The sequence below is a fragment of the Rattus norvegicus genome, chromosome 3, assembly GCF_021556685.1.
Source record: "Rattus norvegicus strain SHRSP/BbbUtx chromosome 3, alternate assembly SHRSP_T2T, whole genome shotgun sequence".
In the NCBI taxonomy this organism is placed as follows: domain Eukaryota; kingdom Metazoa; phylum Chordata; class Mammalia; order Rodentia; family Muridae; genus Rattus; species Rattus norvegicus.
Genome location: NC_141536.1, coordinates 133,980,300 through 134,000,268, shown reverse-complemented (window position 1 = coordinate 134,000,268; position 19,969 = coordinate 133,980,300). Strand labels below are relative to the sequence as shown.

The following is a 19,969-nucleotide window of genomic DNA, read 5'->3' as shown; positions in this document are numbered from 1 at the left end:
CTTTTAATTCCAGGACCGGAGAGGTAGAAAGATCATTAGTTCTTGGCTAGCCTGGGCTACTTAGTGAAGCCTTGTCTCAAAAAGTCCAAAGCAAAGCAAAAATAAAAAATAAATGGCAATACGAACAAACAAAGAATTATTTTTCCTTGTGTTTCCATTGTTTTGAAGGCATTTTATGTAGTGTAGTTCCCCAATCCACATTTCAGAAGAGGATAGTTCTGGTTATGTTCAAAGTCTCCATGTTTAGGACAAAGTCTTCAGATACAGGCATTTGCCAACAGCCCACTTTAACTCCTAGGATACAAAGTGATCTCTCAGTCCCTGACTACACATGTCCCTGTCATTCAGAACAGACACAGGCATGACTGCCTGGATAAAGACAGTCAAGATTTTTTTTTTCTCCATTGGCTTACGAAAATAAAATCATACCATATTATGTTTTCTCTCCCCTGCGCTAGCTTCTGTAGGATTTATGAATTTCACCGAGCAGTGCATGTGTGTGTGTTCAGTTTTGATACCCATCTATCTCTTTGTGTGTTAGTGAACAGGGTAGAAAAATGCAGACAACAGAGTAACAGAAAAGAAAATATCTCATGAATAGTCTTAGACACATTTAATATTATTGATGATATTCTGTGATAAAGTGGAACCACAGGACCAGGATTTATATATTTACTTGCTTACTGAATTGGCCCTATACACTGGAAGGAAAATTAAATCTAATTTAGCTTCCAAGGATTTTGAGCATATTCTGGGGGCATTTGCTTTATATATTTTTATATATTTTATATTTTTTATATTTTTATTTATTTTAGGTGGATTTTTTTTAAGACAAGGTCTTCTGTTGGTCATGCTGACCTCCAACTAGCTTATCAGCTAAAAAATGACCTTGACTCTTGATTCTTTTGTCTCTACCTCCCAAGTGCTGGATTCCAGGCAAGCACCCCAGCATCTGGCCTATTTTATATTTTTAAAGAGAAAACAAATTGGTTGAATCTAAGATTTGCTCAGAAAACTTTAACTACTACCTAGCTTCCTCTATCTACAGAGACTGGCCCCTCCTGGCACTCCAGGCTCAGTTTAGGGAAACAGGGTGTGAGAGTTAAATTTCTTCTAAAAGTCAACTGCAGAATAGTTTAAAATGTCTATGTTGGTTGGTTGACAGATTGGGATTCCTTCCCAAGATGGGGATGGCTTCCTTTTTGTCTGTTCTTTATGCAGGCGTGTAAGCCTAAATGCTGAGGGCTGGCCACAGTGCTCTGCACCAAGATAACTTGTTTCTTGTATGTGTAATTAAATCATAATGTAACCTTGACTGGTTTGTTCATTTTAAAAGATCCAGTTAGCAAAAATAGGAAAGGGGGAAGCATAAAAATAAAAGGAGTTTGTGGTTTAAAAATGAAACCTCCAAATAGATATTTAACAGAAAAACATTTATTTTTTTTTCTTTATTAGCACTTGTGGTGTACCAGAAAAACAGGACAGCCTCATTGCGCTGGAGTTAAGAAAACCATCTCGAAATGTCTTCACCGATCTGGCTCCAACAGTATTTCAGACACCTCGATTTGACACTATCCACAGTAAGTGAAGAACACGCAGGGATTCGGTCAAACTCACCCTCCTGGAAAACTGCAAATAAGGATATTATTGACTGAAGTTGACCGTCGTCTATGTAAATCACTCAAATTAAAATCTAAATTTTAAGAAAATGGGCCGCGGATGGTGTGTTTGGGCTTCCAACAAACTCTCAGCTGAACTCTAAAGCTGGGACTGCGTTTCCCCAAATTTTTTTCTTAAGTAAGAGGTCCCATTAATCCGCGTGGGGCTCGCGTGTCTCTTAAGAGTGGTTAGAGAGCCCCCATCCCCCAAATCCAGACGCACCCAGAGCTGGGTGAACCATTCTGGGCTGTCAAAACACAAGGCGCGGTGCTCAGTCCCAATAACTCCAGTGATGATTAATGAGCGGCTTGATCACTTAATATCTCATGTGATTAAATTATAAGGCGTGGGGGAAGGGAGCTCCGCACACTCCCGGCCGTGGTGGGGGACACGGACCAGCCAGCGGGTACCGGCAGCGCGCTAGCCTTACACTCCAGCTTCGAAGGTTGCCTGGAGAGGCTCTGCCACCGTGGGTCTGCGCCTTCCCAAGGTCAGTGGGTCTGGGGAGAGGGAGGGAGGAGAACCTGGGGTCTCTGGCCAAGGGGAGGGGATGGGAGGGGAGGGGAGGTGTGCACACTCGGTCGCTTGGGTCAACGCTGCCCACTCGTTTTATGGCAAAGCAGATAGCTGGTCGCAGGAAAACAGTCTTAGGCAGGGAACTGTCATATCTTAAATCTCTTTCCCTCTGCAGCAGTCTAGGACCTTTCTGGGGTTACGACGCCCCTCTAAAGAAGAAGCGCGGGGCCTGGAACTTTTGTGTCTCCACCTGGCCCCCGCCCCCACGCATCTTGACCTTGAGTGGCTTTTCCTATACACAGGCCTGGTGACCGTCAGGTGGGACCACCCAAAGCCACTCTTACTGAGCCCGCAGTCCCTGGCCCAATATAGGGCTGAGCGCTGTTCACGCCAGCCCTGGGTTCAACCTGGAAGGTGTGTGCAGCCGCCCCAATGTACCGATGTGCGGAGACTGCAGAGACTCCAAAAAAAACAAAAAAACAAAAAAACAAAAAAAACAAACAAACAAACAAAAAAAACTAGGGGGTTTCTAATTGTTTGCGGGGGAAAAGGAACCGGAATAGTGGGGAAACGGTCACCTTTGCATTTTAAAAGGGATTCAGCTGAGATTCGGGTGAGCGCAGGGCTACGCTGATTAAAAGGAAGGAGGCTGTCATTATGTGGAGGCTGTAGCTACACAGTTCTGCCTCCGGCGAGGCAGGTGGCTAGCGGCCTTTGCATTTCTGTAGGGCTAAGTGTCCCCGCTGGGGACAGCAACCTCAGAGGGGTCCTGAGAGGCAGCTGGTAGGACGCCGGGAACAACACCTCTTATTTCATGACCCTATTTTTGGGCTTTACCATTTAGCCAGAGGTGGGCAGGTCCTCCTGGTGCAGACACGAAGAAACGGCATCCCAGAGATGTGTTAAGAGCCAAAGCAGAAGAGTTAAAATCAAAGTACTATGGTCTAGAACCGTAGAGGGCCCCAGATAGGCTGAACTTTCAGCCCAGAAATGATAACGGGTGGGGGTAGGGTGGGGGCTGCAGAGGTAGGAGAACTGCGGGTGGAAACCAGAATGCCTCCTTTCACTTAACCAGGAATGAAAGGGTAAGAGGCCAAGAATAGCACGCTGGTGTTTTCTTCTTCAGAGAAAAGATTGCAAGCTTCCTAGGGTAGCTCCTGGGATATGGGCAAAAATGACATCTCTCCTACCTAATTTCTTTGAAACTAGCACCTCGGAGGGGAGAAAATCACTAATAACTAAGCACATCATATGCATGTATGTATATATGAATGTATCTTATTGTGCATGCAAATGTATATATGAAACATTATTATATACCCAAAGAAAATTAAAAGAAAACAACCCATCTAAAGCAGAAACAAGCCCTGTACGCAGAGGTTTGGCCTGAAATGTTTCCGAGTTAACAGCCGTAGACTCACAACAATTTCAGTATATTCTACCTCAAGGAAGAAAATATTCTGAAGGGTTGGGAAGCGAAGGGGCCTGAAAGGTGAAGGGCCTAGAAAATGCCTTGGTCCTTGGCCTTAAGTGGCTTAAAACCTGGATAGACCTTCATTCCAAGGCTGCCCCTCTGTCCTGGGCTCAGGCTCTAGAGGCACCACTCCCCTCAAGGTGTGTTAGTAATAATTAGAGAGGGTTTAAGGTCAAAGCTGTTGTCTTAGTAGATGAGGCAGAGAAGTTTGAAGAAAGCAGGCCCAGAATATTGCCTTTGTTTGACTCTGCAGTACTGTCATGCCCTAAGGCTAACAGGTAGTTTCCGTTGTGACACTTTTGTTCCTGTAACTAAACCCATTCCTTCCATTTGTTTGTCTGTGCTTTACTCAGACACAGCTGACCCCATATCGGGTTCTGCCAGAAACGGTGGCTTTGGATCTACAGAGAACCGTTATTTTTAAAAAAAAAAAAAAATCCTATGCCAACCTTTCTCTCCCTACCATACACACCAGATTGCAGTCTGTGGGAAAGCAATTCCTTTTCACTAGAACTAATGTGGGCTCCGAGGAGATCAGACAGAGAACAGTCAGAGAATGTGCCTTGAAAAGAACTACTGTGTTCTCAATATTAACTTGGGACAAGGAGGTGGGAGCATGGCCAAACTGGGTTTTATTACCCTGGTTATCTGTTGACTCAACAATGCCAAGCTACTAAGGATTCCTAAAGTTTCGAAAGGAGAGTCAGTTTTATTCTCTTATTCCCAAGATCACTTCAGTTTGATGATGTTGGAGATCTGCAGAATAGCGTCCAAATCGGTGATGCAATCGGCCGCATTGTTCGCTAGACTTGTGGGTAAGCGATCTAGAGGGACCTTTTCTTCCTCCGGAGCGCGAGTTGGCGTGCTTTGATTTCACCCCTCACTCTCCGCCCTGCTGCCCAGCATCATTTAGGCCAAGATCGGGTATAATGGGAAACACCATCAGCAGACAATTACCCTTTCAGAGGATTCACTTCTCCTCACAGACACTGTTATTTGAGAAATAGGATCATTTGATTTCATATTGCACTAAATAACACCCAGCCGGTTCAAATTGCCAGCTTCTTAAAAACCGCCCATTGGAATAAATTGCAGCAGCCTCTTTGGCTTTTCAGGCCAATACTGTGGGTACTGTGGGTACCGGGAAGAACTTACAAAAGTAACTCTAAAGCCAACCCTGAGCAGTCTCCACCGTGTCCCCCTCTCCCAACTTTGACATGGCTCGACCACTTGACTTTGGAATTAAAATGCACAGCTTCGGTCACCCCAGGAAGCGATTCGAACTACAAAGTGCATAAGTGTTCATCAGAGAAAGACAGTGTGGGATAGGAGCCACCGAGTTCTCTATGTCCTGCTCGCTTGCTTTGAAGGGTTAGTGTGCTTGAGGACTGCTACAGGTTTGTGCTTCACAAGCGGTGTCTCGCCCTTCCGGTCCCTGGTCTCTACTCCTCAGAGCCTTGTCACTACCGCCACCGCCGGCAAAGCTTCGCGCTCTCATGCACTGTTCTTTCTACTCTAGCGGCTAGAGCTAGTCTGGGATCCACGACCCCAAAGGTCCGCCTAGATGGCCAAAAGAGGAAGCTGCATTGGGTCATCAGGCCCTAGTGGAATGGGAGGGAGGAGAAGGCCAGAAGCTAGCAGAGAACATTAGTTCGCTGAACACGAACCATCACAGACATTTTAGAAAAAAAAAAAATTAAGCCCTCTGAAGTTGACCGGTTTGCTCTGGTTTAATTGATGCTGTTCAGCTGAGTGGCAATTGTTCTGCGGATGGGGCAAATCCATCCCCACCCCACGAACTCAAAAAAGAAAAAAAAATGGAGTCCTTGCGTCTTGGTTCCTTCACGCCAATGGACAGAGTGTGTTTAAGACTGACAGTTTTGGCAAACATGTCCTTTGCAGCCTTGCGTTGTTAGATTTGTGTTTATATACTTCGGAAAAGTGCGTTAGATTTTTCCTAGATAAACCGAAGGCAGGATCCTGGAGACTCTCTCTCCCTGGCGCACCCCCATTGCTGGCAGGAGCAAGAAGGAACCTTTTGGTGGGCCAGTAATACTAGGCGGTTAGTGACCTACTGGGGAGGGAGCCTTTGTCTTTGGTGGGACTGGGAGGAGTCAGGGAGAAGGGAGAGATGTGGTATGAGCCCTTAGGGAAGGTTCCAGGAGCCTCAAATTCCTAGGTGTTGGGCTGGCGTTTGGGGCAGGTGTCTGGGAAAACGTGGGCTGTCCAGTTAAGATGGGTCCTTGGGGGAGCCGAAGGTTTCACTGTGCTCTCCTTCTGCATTTGGCCTTGTTCTGGGAACCCTTAGCCTCGCAGCTCCGTAGCATTGTTAGGTCAGCTTTTCTTCCTCATCAATAAAAGTCTATCCAGGAGCCCTAATATACCCCCAATAAAAAATCTGGGCTATGAGCCTTGGATGCTACCCTCTGGAACCCAGGAGGAAAACATAGGGCTCAGCTTCCCATGACTCCAAATCCGGCGTATCCGGATCTAGGGCAGGCATAGGACTGACCCGTAGGTCTCCCGGAGAGTTCTGGCTCCGGCTCCAGGAGGTCCTTAACACTAAGACGGTCGTTCACGTTCAGTCCCTGGCGCCGCACTAAGCCCACCCCGAGAGCCTCCAGGCCGGTCATCCTCAATTGGAGTGCCCCCTTTCAACTTCCCATTTCTTCCCCGTAGACTGTAAAACCCACCCCCACGAAGTGCAAAGGCCACAAGGGCAGCTTTTCTAAGAGGTTGGAACAGAGCGGTTAAATTCCGCGGTTCAGGAAAGGCGATCCAAAGTTCACAGCCTGTGCAAACCGAACCTCGGAGCTTCTGGTGGAAGAGCCGCGCGCCGTCAACGGACTTGGGGCCGCTGGCAGAGGCTGCTGAGCGGCGGACTGAGCTTCGGGAGCCCCAGAGGAGACTCTCGGGAGGATGTGGAAGGACCTTTCCCTTCTTACAGGCCTTTGACACTCTTCTCCCCGACCAGAGTCGGAAGAGTGTAAATTAGGACCGACCTCCAACATCAGCTGGGGAAGTCATGCCCGCCCGGTCCAGGCCTAGGAGCCTAGGTGGGACAGCTGTCACAACTCCTGTCGCTTTGGGGAGTGGCTAAGTAGGTCAGCCACTTTGCCCACTATTACCGCCCCCCACGGTCGCTCGCGTGTCAGTGCCGGTCCCCGCGCCACCCTCGCTAGCGCGTTGTCCCTCCAGGTCGCCGCGTTTACCAGCGCGTTTTGTTCCGCAGTTGGATTCCAGGCTGAGGGGCTGTAACCGTGCTCTCCTCCGACGGACGCTAATCAAGTAATTTCCCCATCCCAGTCCCATCAAATTGCTCTTTAGCTGTTGAACCACGGAGTTTTGCTCGTCTTTTCACATGCTAATCACACCCATTCAATGGCTCTCGGTGGGGCTGTTTGTCGCGGGATAAATCTCCTTGTTTGCCCGCTGCATGATTAATTGATATTGTTGTCTGGCTTTTGTGGGGACCGCCAGGAGCTGAAAGGCGACGCGTTGTGGCTGCGCCGGGGGCCGATGGCGACATCTTCGGGCTGCAGAGGTCCCCGCAAGGTCGGGCCAGGGCTGATGACATTATGCGCCCGATTTGGTTTTCCTTATTAGAACGATGATGAAAGACTTGGAGACCCCAGTCTTTACAGCTCACCACCCGAGCGCAGAAAGCACAGCATTTAAGCCACAAGCACAGACAAAGCCCTGGCATTTGCTCAATTCAGGGAAACGAGTTGGGTGTCCAAGCAGGAGACAATTACATCTTATTTCGGCCCACCCGGGATTTTAGTGGAGCTGAATGTGGGAGTACTGAGCAAAGATTTAGGTTTTCGAACAAAGATTTTTTTTTAAGTATTTTTGATTGAGGACGCTAAAATTGAGAAAACAGTTAAAGAACCAGCAAAGGGAGCCATCGTTGCTGCAGACAGTGGTCCAGCAGATCCCTTGCAAAGGCGCCTAGGCACTGGACACTGCTTGTCGGTTTGCAGAAGTGCGCTGTTCTGCCACCGGCTTCCCAGCCACCATCAAAGTATGCCCGACAGGAGGACTACGGCCCCAGTCAGCCTGCAAATTCCCATTTTATTTGATGGCATCGTTCCCTACTGGATGCTGTATTTTTCTGTAGTGCAACCAAACCTCCAAATTCCTTTGCCCCCCGCCCCCGCACCCCTCTTCTGCACCCTGGGGTTTTATCCTCCACGGACATCCCTAAAACTTGGAGATTCAATTAAACAATTCCAGTTACGCAGAGCTCCTACGGTCTGCTTATTGCAAATATTTCCTTTTTCGAGTTCTTAAAAGAAAAAAAAAAAGGCAAAGCAAAGAAAAGAAACTGTCGCCTCCGCTTTCACCGCGCGCGGGGTAATTGATAGGCGCCATCAGAGGTCAGAATTTGCATAAGAATTAAGAGCAGTAAATTAATTTAATATTCCGTGCACATCTCCAATTATTCCTGGAGACCTTTGTCTCCGCGGCTGCCAGAGAGGGGATTCAGCTGCTCTTCAACCAAACAACATCTGTGCGGTTAATAATTTGATAAACAGCTCATACAAATAGTTTCTGAATTATCTGGCTGCCCAATGACTATTCAGTTTGGAAACGTTTTGGCAGGGTCTCCCGGAGTCCTCTGAGGGACTCAGGCTCCCGCCCTGACAAATGTCCTATCTTTTAAACATCAGCAGAAGACAATGTCTAAAATAAGTCATTATCGTTGAGGAATAATCCTAACCCTTAAAAAAACACAAAACAAAAACAAAAACACAGCCTGGGTGTACAAGGTTAGGGCAGGTCCTCTGTTAGAGGCCTGTGGCGAATAAACAGGCTGGGGGTCAGACAGAGTGAAGAGCTCAGTGTGTGTAGAAAAGACTTGGTGAGTGCAGAGATGTGCAGGAGGTTTCCTTTAGCCCTGTCACACCCGCTACACCTCAGAGAAGAGTTTTGTGGAAGGATGGACTAGAAGAAGACCAAGGTGTGGGGGAGGAGCAGATGGAAATTATTTTTTCACTATGTTGCTTCTGGTATCTTTCATTTTTCTCTCTACATGTGTTTTTAAAAATGCGCGCACACACACACAAATGGCAGGCCCAGAGAGTAGGTAAGCTATGTTGGCTCCTGTAGGCTTTGACTGGTTTGTCCCTCTTTGAACACACCCCCTCCTTCCCACCCTGATTCACCCACCAGTGAACTGAAAATAGCCTCTCACAAAGCCCAGGTTATGCACAAGGCAGATAGAGAGGCCCCCCAAAAGCTTTAAGTTGGCCTAAATAGAGAACCAGCCATTATAAGATGATGCTGTCCTATGTCAAACTCAGTCCCAATTTAGACCCGAACCCCATACTGTTACCGTCTGTAGCACCAAAGATGTCATGGCTGTCACTATGCTTTTATCTTCCTGCCGCCCTTAGCAAAGCCTCTTCCTGATATAAAATCTAGAAAGGAACCATTTGATCTTGAATGAGACTCAGACTGCTCTAATTCTTGCAACCTGTGCTTTGCAGCTGTTTACAACAAATATGCATTTACCCTGGAATTGTTCTGCAGTGACTTCAATAGAACAGGGGGGATCTACAAGAGTCTTTATCTCTGTCTATACATTTCCACGTGTTTGATGTACACACCTCATACATTCAGTATTCTACTTTCTATTTCCCACATTGCTGACAATCTAAGTACTTGAAGCCACTGAAAACTACCCAGAAGTTCTGAGTAGTGTGGAGCCAGTAATGTGATAGACCTTTACCCGGCTACTCTAATGAGCTCCCGGTTGCGCTGAGCTTTAAAGGCGAACCCTTCAGGCTATAGGCCTAAACATACAACTTTACAATGAATACAATGCTTGCCTGGGCTCAATTGAAGAATTCCTTTTCCAGAAAACAAGTCCTCATGTCATACGAATAGGACAATAGTATTTCTACTAGGCACATCCATTTCTATTTTTAACATTTTCTTCTTGCATTTCATTAGGTTTCTTCCACAGAACTGTAGATAGTGGGGCCTTGAAGGCTTTTATATGCACACAAATCGTCTCCGTTATTGATTGGGGGGGGGTATCTGTCTATCTTTTTCAAGATTATTATTAATTCTTGACTTTGATTCAGACTTCTTTACTCACCCCGAATGATTTGAAAACATTTCTTTTCTTAAATGGAACATTATCAATTCTTTGGGGCGTCATTCTAATTTTAAACACCGACATATTCAACTGCCTAATCTCCAGCTCTGATGTTATTCGTTTTTATGCTCACAACCTACCCCCTTGGGTTCTTTTATACTCCATATTTATCTTCCTTAAATGGTTGACTTTTTTTTCCCCTTTAAAGCAGCAAGGACAGAAAGGTGGTTAGTAAATAAGAAGGCAGATGACATCGTATTTTTGACTATGTGAGTCAAGACACAAAACATGAAACGTTGAGATTCTTCTTCTACTCATGAAAACCCCGTTCAGACAAGCTTTCTGGACATGATCCAAGTTAGTGAGCTTGGAAGGGTTGCCCTTATACATGCTCGGCTCTTTGGTGATGAAACAGCATTGCCAACACAGTCTAAGTTAGGTATACCCTCGGAGGGAGGTTTGAACATAACCACAGGTTGGTCCAGTGTGTGTGAGGTAACCAACTTCCTGTGTGGAGCTCAGATAAGAAGTAGCCCTTCCTCTTTGTGCTCATGAGCGCTTCAAAATACTGGGGCTGTTGTAATGAGTGTTATTTGATACTTAAAGGACAGAAATCTTGGGGTTCACGAGGTGGCTCAGCAGCAGATAAGGATACTTGCCACCAAGCTTGCCAATCTGAATTCCAATTCTCTAGCCACATGTGTCAGAAAGAGAGAACTGACTCCCACAAATTGTCCTCTGACCTCCATACAAATACCATAACACGTGTGTGCTTTTTCTCTAACTGAATGAATGAATATAGTTTTAAATTTAAGGGAAAAAAAACCTCACAAACTTTGGTAATGTCTCACTGCAGTTGAAAAAGAAAATATATACTTTATGTTTTGGAGAAATTTTAATTGCCAAGAGGTAGAATGATGATTTAAAGATTCAGTGTGCTCTTTATTAAAGAATATCCCCTCCCCAGGGATGGGAAGCAAACCTAGGCTCTTTAAGATCATCCGACTTAGGATGTTTTTCTTGTCTTGAAAGTAACATAGTCATGAAATTCTTCCTATAAACAAATTCTTCTGACTTACTTTTGTTGACCTGAACAAATATACTTTTTTACATATGGGGTCAGCTTAATATTTAAAATTTATAAAAATGAAAAAATGTGTAGATTCACAGAAAAGCTATTAACAGGATCACCCAAATAAAGAGTCTGTTCTCATGGTCTTCTATTTTAATACCAAAATGAACTGTGCTTAGTTAAGAGGTCTCTCCACCTGTAATACTGCTTCAAGAGGATACTTCTTTGTGGGCTTGGAATGTTTGGAAACCACAGAAGCAAACCCAGATTCTCCAGAGATGTTTGTCAAAGTTTCTTTTCCCTAAAGGATAAATGCTAGAACCCTGGTTCTTTCCTTTCCTACGGGGCTAGGATTATAGTTAGGCCAAGTCCAGCTTTACAGCTCTTCAGGAGCTCCCTTCACAGTACTGTGACTGGAGCTTTGTGAAGTTGTTAACACACAGGAGAGGGTTCTGCAGAAGGCAATGGAGCTCTTTGACAAAGGCATGTCATTGAAAGAATCTATGCCATGAGCTGAGCTCAACATGCTTCTGCTTAAAAGGAGGAATCATGGGCAAGAGTGTCTGTGAGTCTCCTATGCTGTTGACCTGAAAGTCTGATCCAGTCAATCTATCCAGAGAGGGAGCCCAGGAGCATGTTCAGCATTGCTGATTCTGTGATGAGGAGAGTTAGACCCCCGTAATACCAGATTCCTTAGCATGGCATGTGAGACTTTCTACAGCATGGCTGGAATCAAAGTGGAAGGACAAAGGAAAAGTTGTGGGCAGAAAAGCTAATAGTTCTTCTTGTGTATTCACTAGCTGCAGGCAGTTGAGTAATTGCCTAAATTTCTGTCACAGACAATAGTTTTCACCAATTTCTTTTCTCTTTCTAGTATGTACATGGCTGTCCAGCTGAACTGCAGTTCTTCGTCTCCTTTGCAGCTACACATGGCCCCTGGGACCACATTCTCACCAACGAGACACAAGCAGATTGGTGTGCATACTTGTGTACACCTCTCTCTTCCTTCTTGCTGTCTGGGGTTCTGCTACTGGAAGTTCCGGGGTCCCATGATGTCCTCTTGGATCAGTCACCTCTTTTATCAGGGAGAAATTAATTTCTATTTTGATTTAAAGCCTTTCATTCAACCTTTCATGGGCATATATTCAAAACAATCTTCCTAGCTTTGGTATTCGTAACTATGGAATGAGAGTATACTAGTTTGGATTTCTTCAAAAGCAAGCAGTGTTTTAGAGGATGGTCCCAGAAAACACCATGAGTTGAGAGAAGAAAGGCAACTTTCTGGTATCAGGGAAGAGTATGTTATGAAGCAAGTTATCTTTGTGGGCCACTAGAATGTAATTCTCTGGAAGGACTAGGGAGACTGTGAACTGTGAGCCTGTATGACTTGGAGTGAGTGTTCATGCTCCATCCACCCTCTGTCATTAGCTGAAGGCTATTTGTGACTTTCCAAACACTCTGCCCTATTACTGAGGCAAAGTTAGCTTCCAACGGGAAAACCAAGGTGCTGGTGGTTTGGACATTAAACTGGTACACACCGATGTGTAAAAGAGAAGGAACTACAGACAGGACAGGAACTACAGACAGGACACTGGGTAGCGCCTGCCGTAGAGGAGTTTAAAATAGGTGGCCTCAGATCTACTTCCTGTATTAATGTTTTTTTGGGTTTAACATTAATATGTATTCTTCTAGTTGATATCTGAAATGCCTACTCCAGCTGAATTTGTTTGCAAACTTAAGAGTTTCTCATGTACCGTACGGATTTGTTCTTATTTTACTTCTGTCTTTACATGGGTAAATCAGTTAGACTCTTGAATTCCCTTTATTAATGCTGAATTGTTTACATGTCGCTTTTTAACCAACCACCTTGGGACTTTACAGCTTAAAGCAACACTTTGTGTGGGTCAGAAAACCCAGGCAGAGATTGCTGTGCATTTATTCACGGAGGCTCAGCGTTTACGTAGAAATTCTAAGACGACTGCTCATCCCCCAGATGCAATAGTCACATGACCTCTAATCATTCTATGGCTTAGCAGAGACATTTCACCTGCATAAGAGTTGGACTGTAAGAGAAAGGCTGTGGACAATACTGGTCTTTTAAAGACTGAGACATTCCAAGATCTAGGAAATGTCACACAGGTCTCAATTCTATAGTTCGAAACAGTCACAAAGTTGGGCTAGATTCAAGAGAAATCAGCTCCTCTCCTTGATGGTAGGAGTTTTGTTATATGGGAGGAACTTGGGTACTGTCCATCCTGCCCATGTAACCCTCCTTCTACCTATTCCAAGCCCCAGGTCACATTTCTATCCTCCATTCTCACCATGTTACTACTTCACAATCGTCTTCTATTCTACTCTTAGAGTGTTTATCAGCCGTACTTGTTAAGTTTTCCTTAGTTATTTATTGTCTTGTGAAATTCTTTATGGCAACTTATTGTTGGACCTTCCAGGACAGAAAATAGAAGATGGAGTTCCAAGGTCACTTTGAACAGTTTGGAGCAGCTGGTGGATTCTTTCTTAGTTCATGTTCATGTTCATATGAAGGGCAGAAACATGAAGGCCAGGCAGAGAGAGAGTGACCAAAATATATGCTCTTAAATTAACATCTACTACTGTAAAACTCATTTCTAGTATCTTATTCTAGAGTATTCAACTATACATTCTGAAAATTAGTATTTTTTTTAAAAGCCCTCCTAGAATAAATGAGACCTGGATGACACACAGAAATTTATACCCAGAAATGCTTGTGAATGTAATGAGTCACCTGGAAGGCCCAAACAGCCTGCTCTTCCTAGCTGCTAGTAGTCCCACCATGATGTTCTATCCCTCTGGTTGAGCATTAGCCTTTTGAAAAACTTAAGCAATGACTGTTGGGCCTAAAATTGGAACAGGGAGAGTGTAAATTTGAATATCTGTGTCTTGGTATAAATTAGCTGATGAGAACAACGTTTCTCTTTCTCTTACAGAAGAAGTTAGAGCATGACGAGTGTTCTAGAAGATCAGAGGTGACTGGTGCTGAGGAATGGAGACTTGAGAATGAGGTATTCCCATGGACAAATCATCTCCCTTCACCTCAGCCAGGCTGCTGGGCCAGAAGACATACTACATTATGTGTTATTCTGGGCAGTAGAAAGTAGCACATATGTCCATGGAAAGCAAAGAAACACAAAAATATGAACCAAGGGAAATTTTCAGAACAAATGAAAAAGTCTGTATGGCCTGGTCATCGGTTGATGGATAGTCCTCAAGTCTGTGAAGTCCAGTCTCTGAGGCTGTGACTCTACTCTTAATCCTTAGGTTTCCAAAGGCAGAGGAAGCCTGTGGGAGAATGGGCCACCATGTGCCTAGGATATACACTGGTTCTCTCTCTCTCTCTCTCTCTCTCTCTCTCTCTCTCTCTCTCTCTCTCCCCTCACTCTCCTTTTCCCTCTCTTTTCTTCTCTCTTCTTTTTTCCTTCCTTTTTCCTCCTCCTCCTTATTCTTTTCTTCTTCTTCCTTTGGTACAATCACCAAAAGAAGATCTGTAGACAATTGGAATGACCAAAAGATTGACAAAACTTCCTCAGTTGATCCTACTGACTAGGGTGGGGAGTGATTATATAACTTCCTGAACACAGTCTTCTTGCAAATCCTACCCCACTTCCTAACTAAATGGCTTGACGGTCATTTTATATCAAATTTTTACTATATCAGCTAAAGACTGCTTGCCTCAGCCAACCCCTTGGCTAAGGGTGTCAGATGAGTCAAAGATGTTTCTTCAGACAATCTCACTGCCACAGTTAGCACCATTCTGTGACTGATCACTTGCATGCAGAAACTGTTTCTTTGCGGTTCTTGGAGGTTTGTAGCGGATATTCTCTGCTCCAAGGAGGTAGATAGAACATGCAGCCTGCAGTGGATCATATCCAGGTTTAAATCGTTCCGTCAGTAGCTGCGTGATCTTGAGCACATTGGAATACCTTCTTTAGATAGATGAAAACATTTCCTCATCTGTAAAGTGAGGAGAGCCACACTCAACTCACAGGACTGTTGGGAGTAATATATGCAAATACATGCTGATTCTAGGCACATTGTATTTAATAAATAACTTCCAAAACAAGGGACTTTTTTGTTATTTATTCTTTGATCATTTCACTATGTCACCATGATGCCCTCTGTGCGTGTACAGTTCCCACCAGTAGACGTACACGTAAGTACCTGAGACTCCTAAAGATAGAAAAGAATACCAGAGAAGGTAAACTTCTGGCCATCCAGTTAATCGAGGAGAAACTTTTGGTACCAATTTGGGGGAGAGCTATAAAGTAGGCTATGCACTTAGACCAACCATAACAGACAGGAATTCTGTTTTATGATTGAAATAACAAGTGAGATGGTATAAAATGTGGAGATGTGCCTTTTGCCTAGAACATCCATTACCAAATTTCGTATGGACTGAACGTTTTTCCTGTGTGTACAACATCACCCTCTAAGATTATAGAAGAAACCCTTCCCTGTAGATAACCCTTGCTTTTGAGTCACCGATGTGCTGTCCCCTCTGAGTGCTACTGAAACTGCCGATTACTCCCCATTGGGAACTTCTGTAAACACTCCTTCTTGTTCTATCATAACCCCTTGACCAAACTCCTCCTCGCACAGTCATTCCTCCAAAAAGAAGCCTCGAGTAACCCTCCTAACATCTTCTCTTCAGGCTATTTGTCGCTTGATGACACTACAGAATTTGCAGGGTGCTTAAACGCCAGTGGAGCAAACATCTCTCCACTGACTCCAATTTACCTGAAGCACTCTGATGAGGGTGCCTTTGTTTGTCCTTTTCAGTTAGTCATTTGTCAGAAAGCCAGGACCAAGAGATTTCAGAAAGGACAAAAGGAGTCCCATCTCTTTACAAAACTCCTCTCAAGAAAAAAAGAAAGAAAGAAAGAAAGAAAGAAGGAAAGAAAGAAAGAAAAATTGGAGAGGGGGGAAAGTGCCTGGAGGACATTAATTTTAAAAAGATAAATAACACACTTACCTAAGAAATTGCAAGATGTGGATGCACTCAGAGCTTTAAGCTCCCAGAGTGTGTTTGTATTTTCGGGTGTCATTTCTATCATTACTGTACGTGTCCACTTCCAAGGATGGATGCTTCTCGGGAAAAGAGCGGCAAATGCCTTGGAATTTGCTTTTCTGTGTGCTGCTATGAAAAGCTCACAAAGGGCAGATCTGGATAGCGGTCAGAAATGTGAGAGCAACAGCCCCTTAAATGCTACTGGCCTGAGGTGGTACAAGTGTTTGGCAGTCGTTAAATCTCTAACTAGCATTCGTAAAAATGAAAGAAAGTGGTTGCTTCTCAACATGGTTATGAAGTTTTGGCCATAGTCACTAATGGGGGAAGGAGAATCACGCATCCTTGCTGAATGCACGTTTAGAAGCTTTTACGGCTTCATCTCTACTTTTGGGGGGTAAAGGGTTTGCACAATCTCTTCACTGAGTTTTTAATCGAGTTGCTATTCCACTCTTCCTTTTATGGAGCTGTAGAAGTGTCTGTAAGGAAAGATTAAAATGGTCTCGTGCAGTGGTTTGCAGTGGCTCTGCCCAAATAAAATATGACAGCTCTCTCATAGGGCCTATATGTAAGCAGAGGCAGCTTGGGGGGAGGCTGCCTTAGACTCTCTGCCATGCATACTGATTGCAGATTGTATGGGTTTCCTGACTGCCATAAAAAGGTAGAGATGAGTGTGTGTGTGTGTGTGTGTGTGTGTGTGTGTGTGAAGAGAGAGAGAGAGAGAGAGAGAGAGAGAGAGAGAGAGAATTTCTTTTCCTCAAATTACTGTTGTCCTAATGTACAGCAAGAAATTTAAGATGTCCAAATTTCCTTTAGCTGGTGTAACACACACACACACACACACACACACACACACACGCACGCACACACTGACAGACTAATGGCTACTTTTCCAAAGAGTGGGTGGAAAGAAGTAGTAAATGGGGCTGTGTTGATGCCAGGAGAAGACCCGGGCAAAGATCAAGATACCCAGCAACATATCGGATAACACATAATTGGCGGGTCACAGCCAAATGAGTGTAGTCACGCATCTCCGGGCAGGCCTTTGCTGGCGATAAAGACACTTGTAAACAATTCAGTCCCAGAACATGGCAATAATATGTTGATCCGGCGTGTAATGAGGTGTTCCTGGAATCAATAAGCAGTCATGGAGATCAGGGAGCAAGGGCAGCGGCTGGCTTTTTGATGACCTTTTTCTCGCCACCAAGGACCCCATCTCCCCTGAAGAGGACTTTTCTCATTTTGCAGCAAGCTCCAAGTGTCAGAACTTCCATTCGCAGCCAGCAAATGAACAGCCAGGCCCTGCATGCTAATGAAGTCCAGGCTATTTTGCACCTTTTCATCCGCACATTATGCTCTTGACTCTGGAGAAGGTGGGAATTAGGCCGGACCCCGGTGTCAGACTGCCTGATGGCTCGGCTCCGGAAAACTGGTAATTGAAGCTGATGACTGATGCGAGGGAGGCCTGAATTTGGAAATAAACAGTTTCAAGCACTGCATGTCATTTCTAGAGAGACTGCTGAGAGAATGGAAATGAGCTCCTTTTCTTGAATCTAATGCAGTTTCTCAGCGGGAAAAACAACGTCTTTTAGACAACAATGCCAGTCATTAAGATTTAAATGTTCTGCCGATAATAGACGTACTGGCCTTGGTGTTCACAAACAGCACTTATGTAAATGTCTTTCAACACCCAGATCTACACTTAATCCACACCCAAGAAGATAACTGGGTGGGAGAGCGGAAGCAAGTGCAACAGCAAGACTATAAATATCTTTCATAAGAGGAGCCAGAGAGAAACAAACAAAAATGTCACATTGCTTTGCCTGTCAGCCTGATGAAAGCGGCAACCCCTTGTTGAAACAATGGAAGGGCAGAAAAACACCCAGAAGCTACACTTTACCTGGTTATTTTCACAACGCTGTGTTTTAATGGCATCCAAAGCCTTTCATGAGGAAAGGCCTGATGTTCTCCCTCTATCTATCAATAGCGCTCGTGTTATGGGCTCTCCACATTTAAGGTAGCAAAAACTTGAATCTGGACTCCTTTGCTTGTAATTTTTAGAAAGAAGTTCTCTCACCAGTGAGCTCTCTTAATATCACCCAGAATGTCACAGAACCCAGGGCCAACCAGTGTGGTCTGTCTTCTCCTTCAGGTGAGCTGGAGTGCACATTGCTGTATGCAAAAGGAAAGGCTTGTAACCTAGATACAGGCTTGGGTGTTTTAAGAGGCCTTAAAAATCATCTTTACTAGACATGCCACCAGCCCAGTTCTTCCTGTGCAGGTAAAACACTTTCAGGGAAAAAAAATTATGAGGCCCGAGAAGAGGAGAACAAGGACGCTGTTATTCATGATGGCAGCCTGTCAGTGATTCATGAATAACCATTCCTTTGCTCTTTCTCGCTTCCCTTCCCTACCAGAAGTGAGGTTTTGATATTTCAGGCCTTTTTCAATTTAATAGTGACATACAGGATTCTCACATGCAGGTTCTGGTTTGTTAGAGACATCAAGGATATGAGTACAACTTGAGCCGGCTTGGGTGTCATTGTCACTTCAGTTTAAAGGTAGCAAACCTATCTCACAGAGGATCAACACTGAATTATTTCGACATTTCAAAACTACAGATAAGTAATGCATTTCTAATAGCATACTTGCAGATACTGAATGGGTCAATGAATATTCAGCAATTCTTTGCATAAAATATATAAACCTCAAGAAGAAATAGGTTAAGTATTAAACAGGCATGCGTGCACATGTGTATACATGTGTGCGCGCGTGCGTGCACACACCCACGCACTCACACCCACGCACACACACCCACGAACACACACCCACGCACACATGCACACACACCCACGCACACACACCCACGCACACACGCACACACACCCACGCACACACACCCCCACGCACACACGCACACACACCCACGCACACACACCCACGCACACACACCCACGCACACACACACACACACACACACACACACACACACACCACTCACGGTCATTTGCCCTACCCTAGAACAATGGTGCTCTAGTCTGAGATTATTCTCATATCTCAGAGGATCTCCAAGTCATAAGAAAAGAAAATTGGGGAAAAGAAAGAAAAAAATTAGGATCACCAAAATCTGATAATGATAACTACGGGCTCTCTGAACATGGTGGGAACACATATATTAGGAATTCAATATTCATATGACGAGTCCTACCATGTTCTTTTTTGAAAAGCTTGTGCATACTTTCTCATTGGCTTCCCACTGTAAGCTTATGGCACAAAGACCATATTTACATTGTAGAAAAGAGAAATTATGTGATTTTCTTCTTTATTGTTTTTTCAAAGATTTTTTTTTAAAATTATGAAGCCAGGATTAGGAGTCTTCGTGGATAAAACCACAGCTGTTCTGATTTCCGAAGGGCAACGGCCATGTCATGCCTGGAGGACAGAGTCCCACATCAAAATTCTTCCCTAGAAAATGGATTACTCAACATATATAAAGGTATTAAGTCCATGCTCTTGTTTTTTGCTCAGAGTTCTGGCTCTATCATCATAGCAACGATCACAGAAGAGCAGAGTGACCTTGCTCATAGAACGAAAATTCATCTAGGGTGGAAAGGGATAGTCGCTATGATCGATGTCTGTGTCCCAGGTTCCTTTTGTATTTTTACTGCCTGGTTTCCATCATTCCACTCCAATCCCACCAATCTACCTCAAGGTTGCCTTGGTGTTGCACAGTGGCTGCTGCAGCCTTGGTCTTCTCCTCTGAATGAGGAAGAAGGAAGGGTGTAAAGGCAAGAGAGCTAGGGAGCCGTCATCCTTTACGGGAGTTTTGTGAGACACTTCCAGCCTTGGCTTTGTACCTATAACTAATTTCCATCTACAGCAAAGCTGGGAAGTGTACATTTGAGGCTTGACATGTTATTACCAGAATGAGTATTGTTTTACTAAGAAGACAACAGATATTGTGAAGTTAATTTTAAAGAAGAGTTTGCTTCTACCCACATTAATGGGGCTCTACCAATGTTCCCCACTATGATATCGCCTTGCTCCAGAGCCAAGCTATAGAGCCAACTGACCGTGGACTAAAGGCACCAAAACTGTGAA

The 19,969-nt window shown here is 44.5% G+C and overlaps 1 protein-coding gene and 1 long non-coding RNA gene across 2 annotated transcripts; both read left to right on the top strand.

Moving 5' to 3' along the window:
- The first annotated feature begins 1,520 nt into the window (after positions 1 to 1,520).
- Positions 1,521 to 14,926, top strand: LOC134486460 (uncharacterized). The gene is made up of 4 exons (XM_087655056.1): positions 1,521 to 1,580; positions 2,004 to 2,149; positions 11,702 to 11,802; positions 13,794 to 14,926. Exons 1-4 carry the CDS (start codon positions 1,521 to 1,523, stop codon positions 13,808 to 13,810), a joined length of 324 nt encoding a protein of 107 aa, XP_087511182.1. The 3' UTR covers positions 13,811 to 14,926.
- Positions 4,222 to 7,679, top strand: LOC147995728 (uncharacterized). The gene is made up of 2 exons (XR_015683853.1): positions 4,222 to 6,937; positions 7,130 to 7,679. It is a non-coding gene; the product is annotated as an uncharacterized LOC147995728 (long non-coding RNA).
- Positions 14,927 to 19,969: the final 5,043 nt, after the last annotated feature.

Coding starts and splice junctions, on each gene's coding strand:
- LOC134486460 (XM_087655056.1), top strand. CDS start 1,521: ATGTCTTCACCGATCTGGCTCCAACAGTATTTCAGACACCTCGATTTG. Junction 1,581..2,003: donor TCGATTTGACACTATCCACA/GTAAGTGAAGAA, acceptor TTAAATTATAAG/GCGTGGGGGAAGGGAGCTCC. Junction 2,150..11,701: donor TGGGTCTGCGCCTTCCCAAG/GTCAGTGGGTCT, acceptor TTCTCTTTCTAG/TATGTACATGGCTGTCCAGC.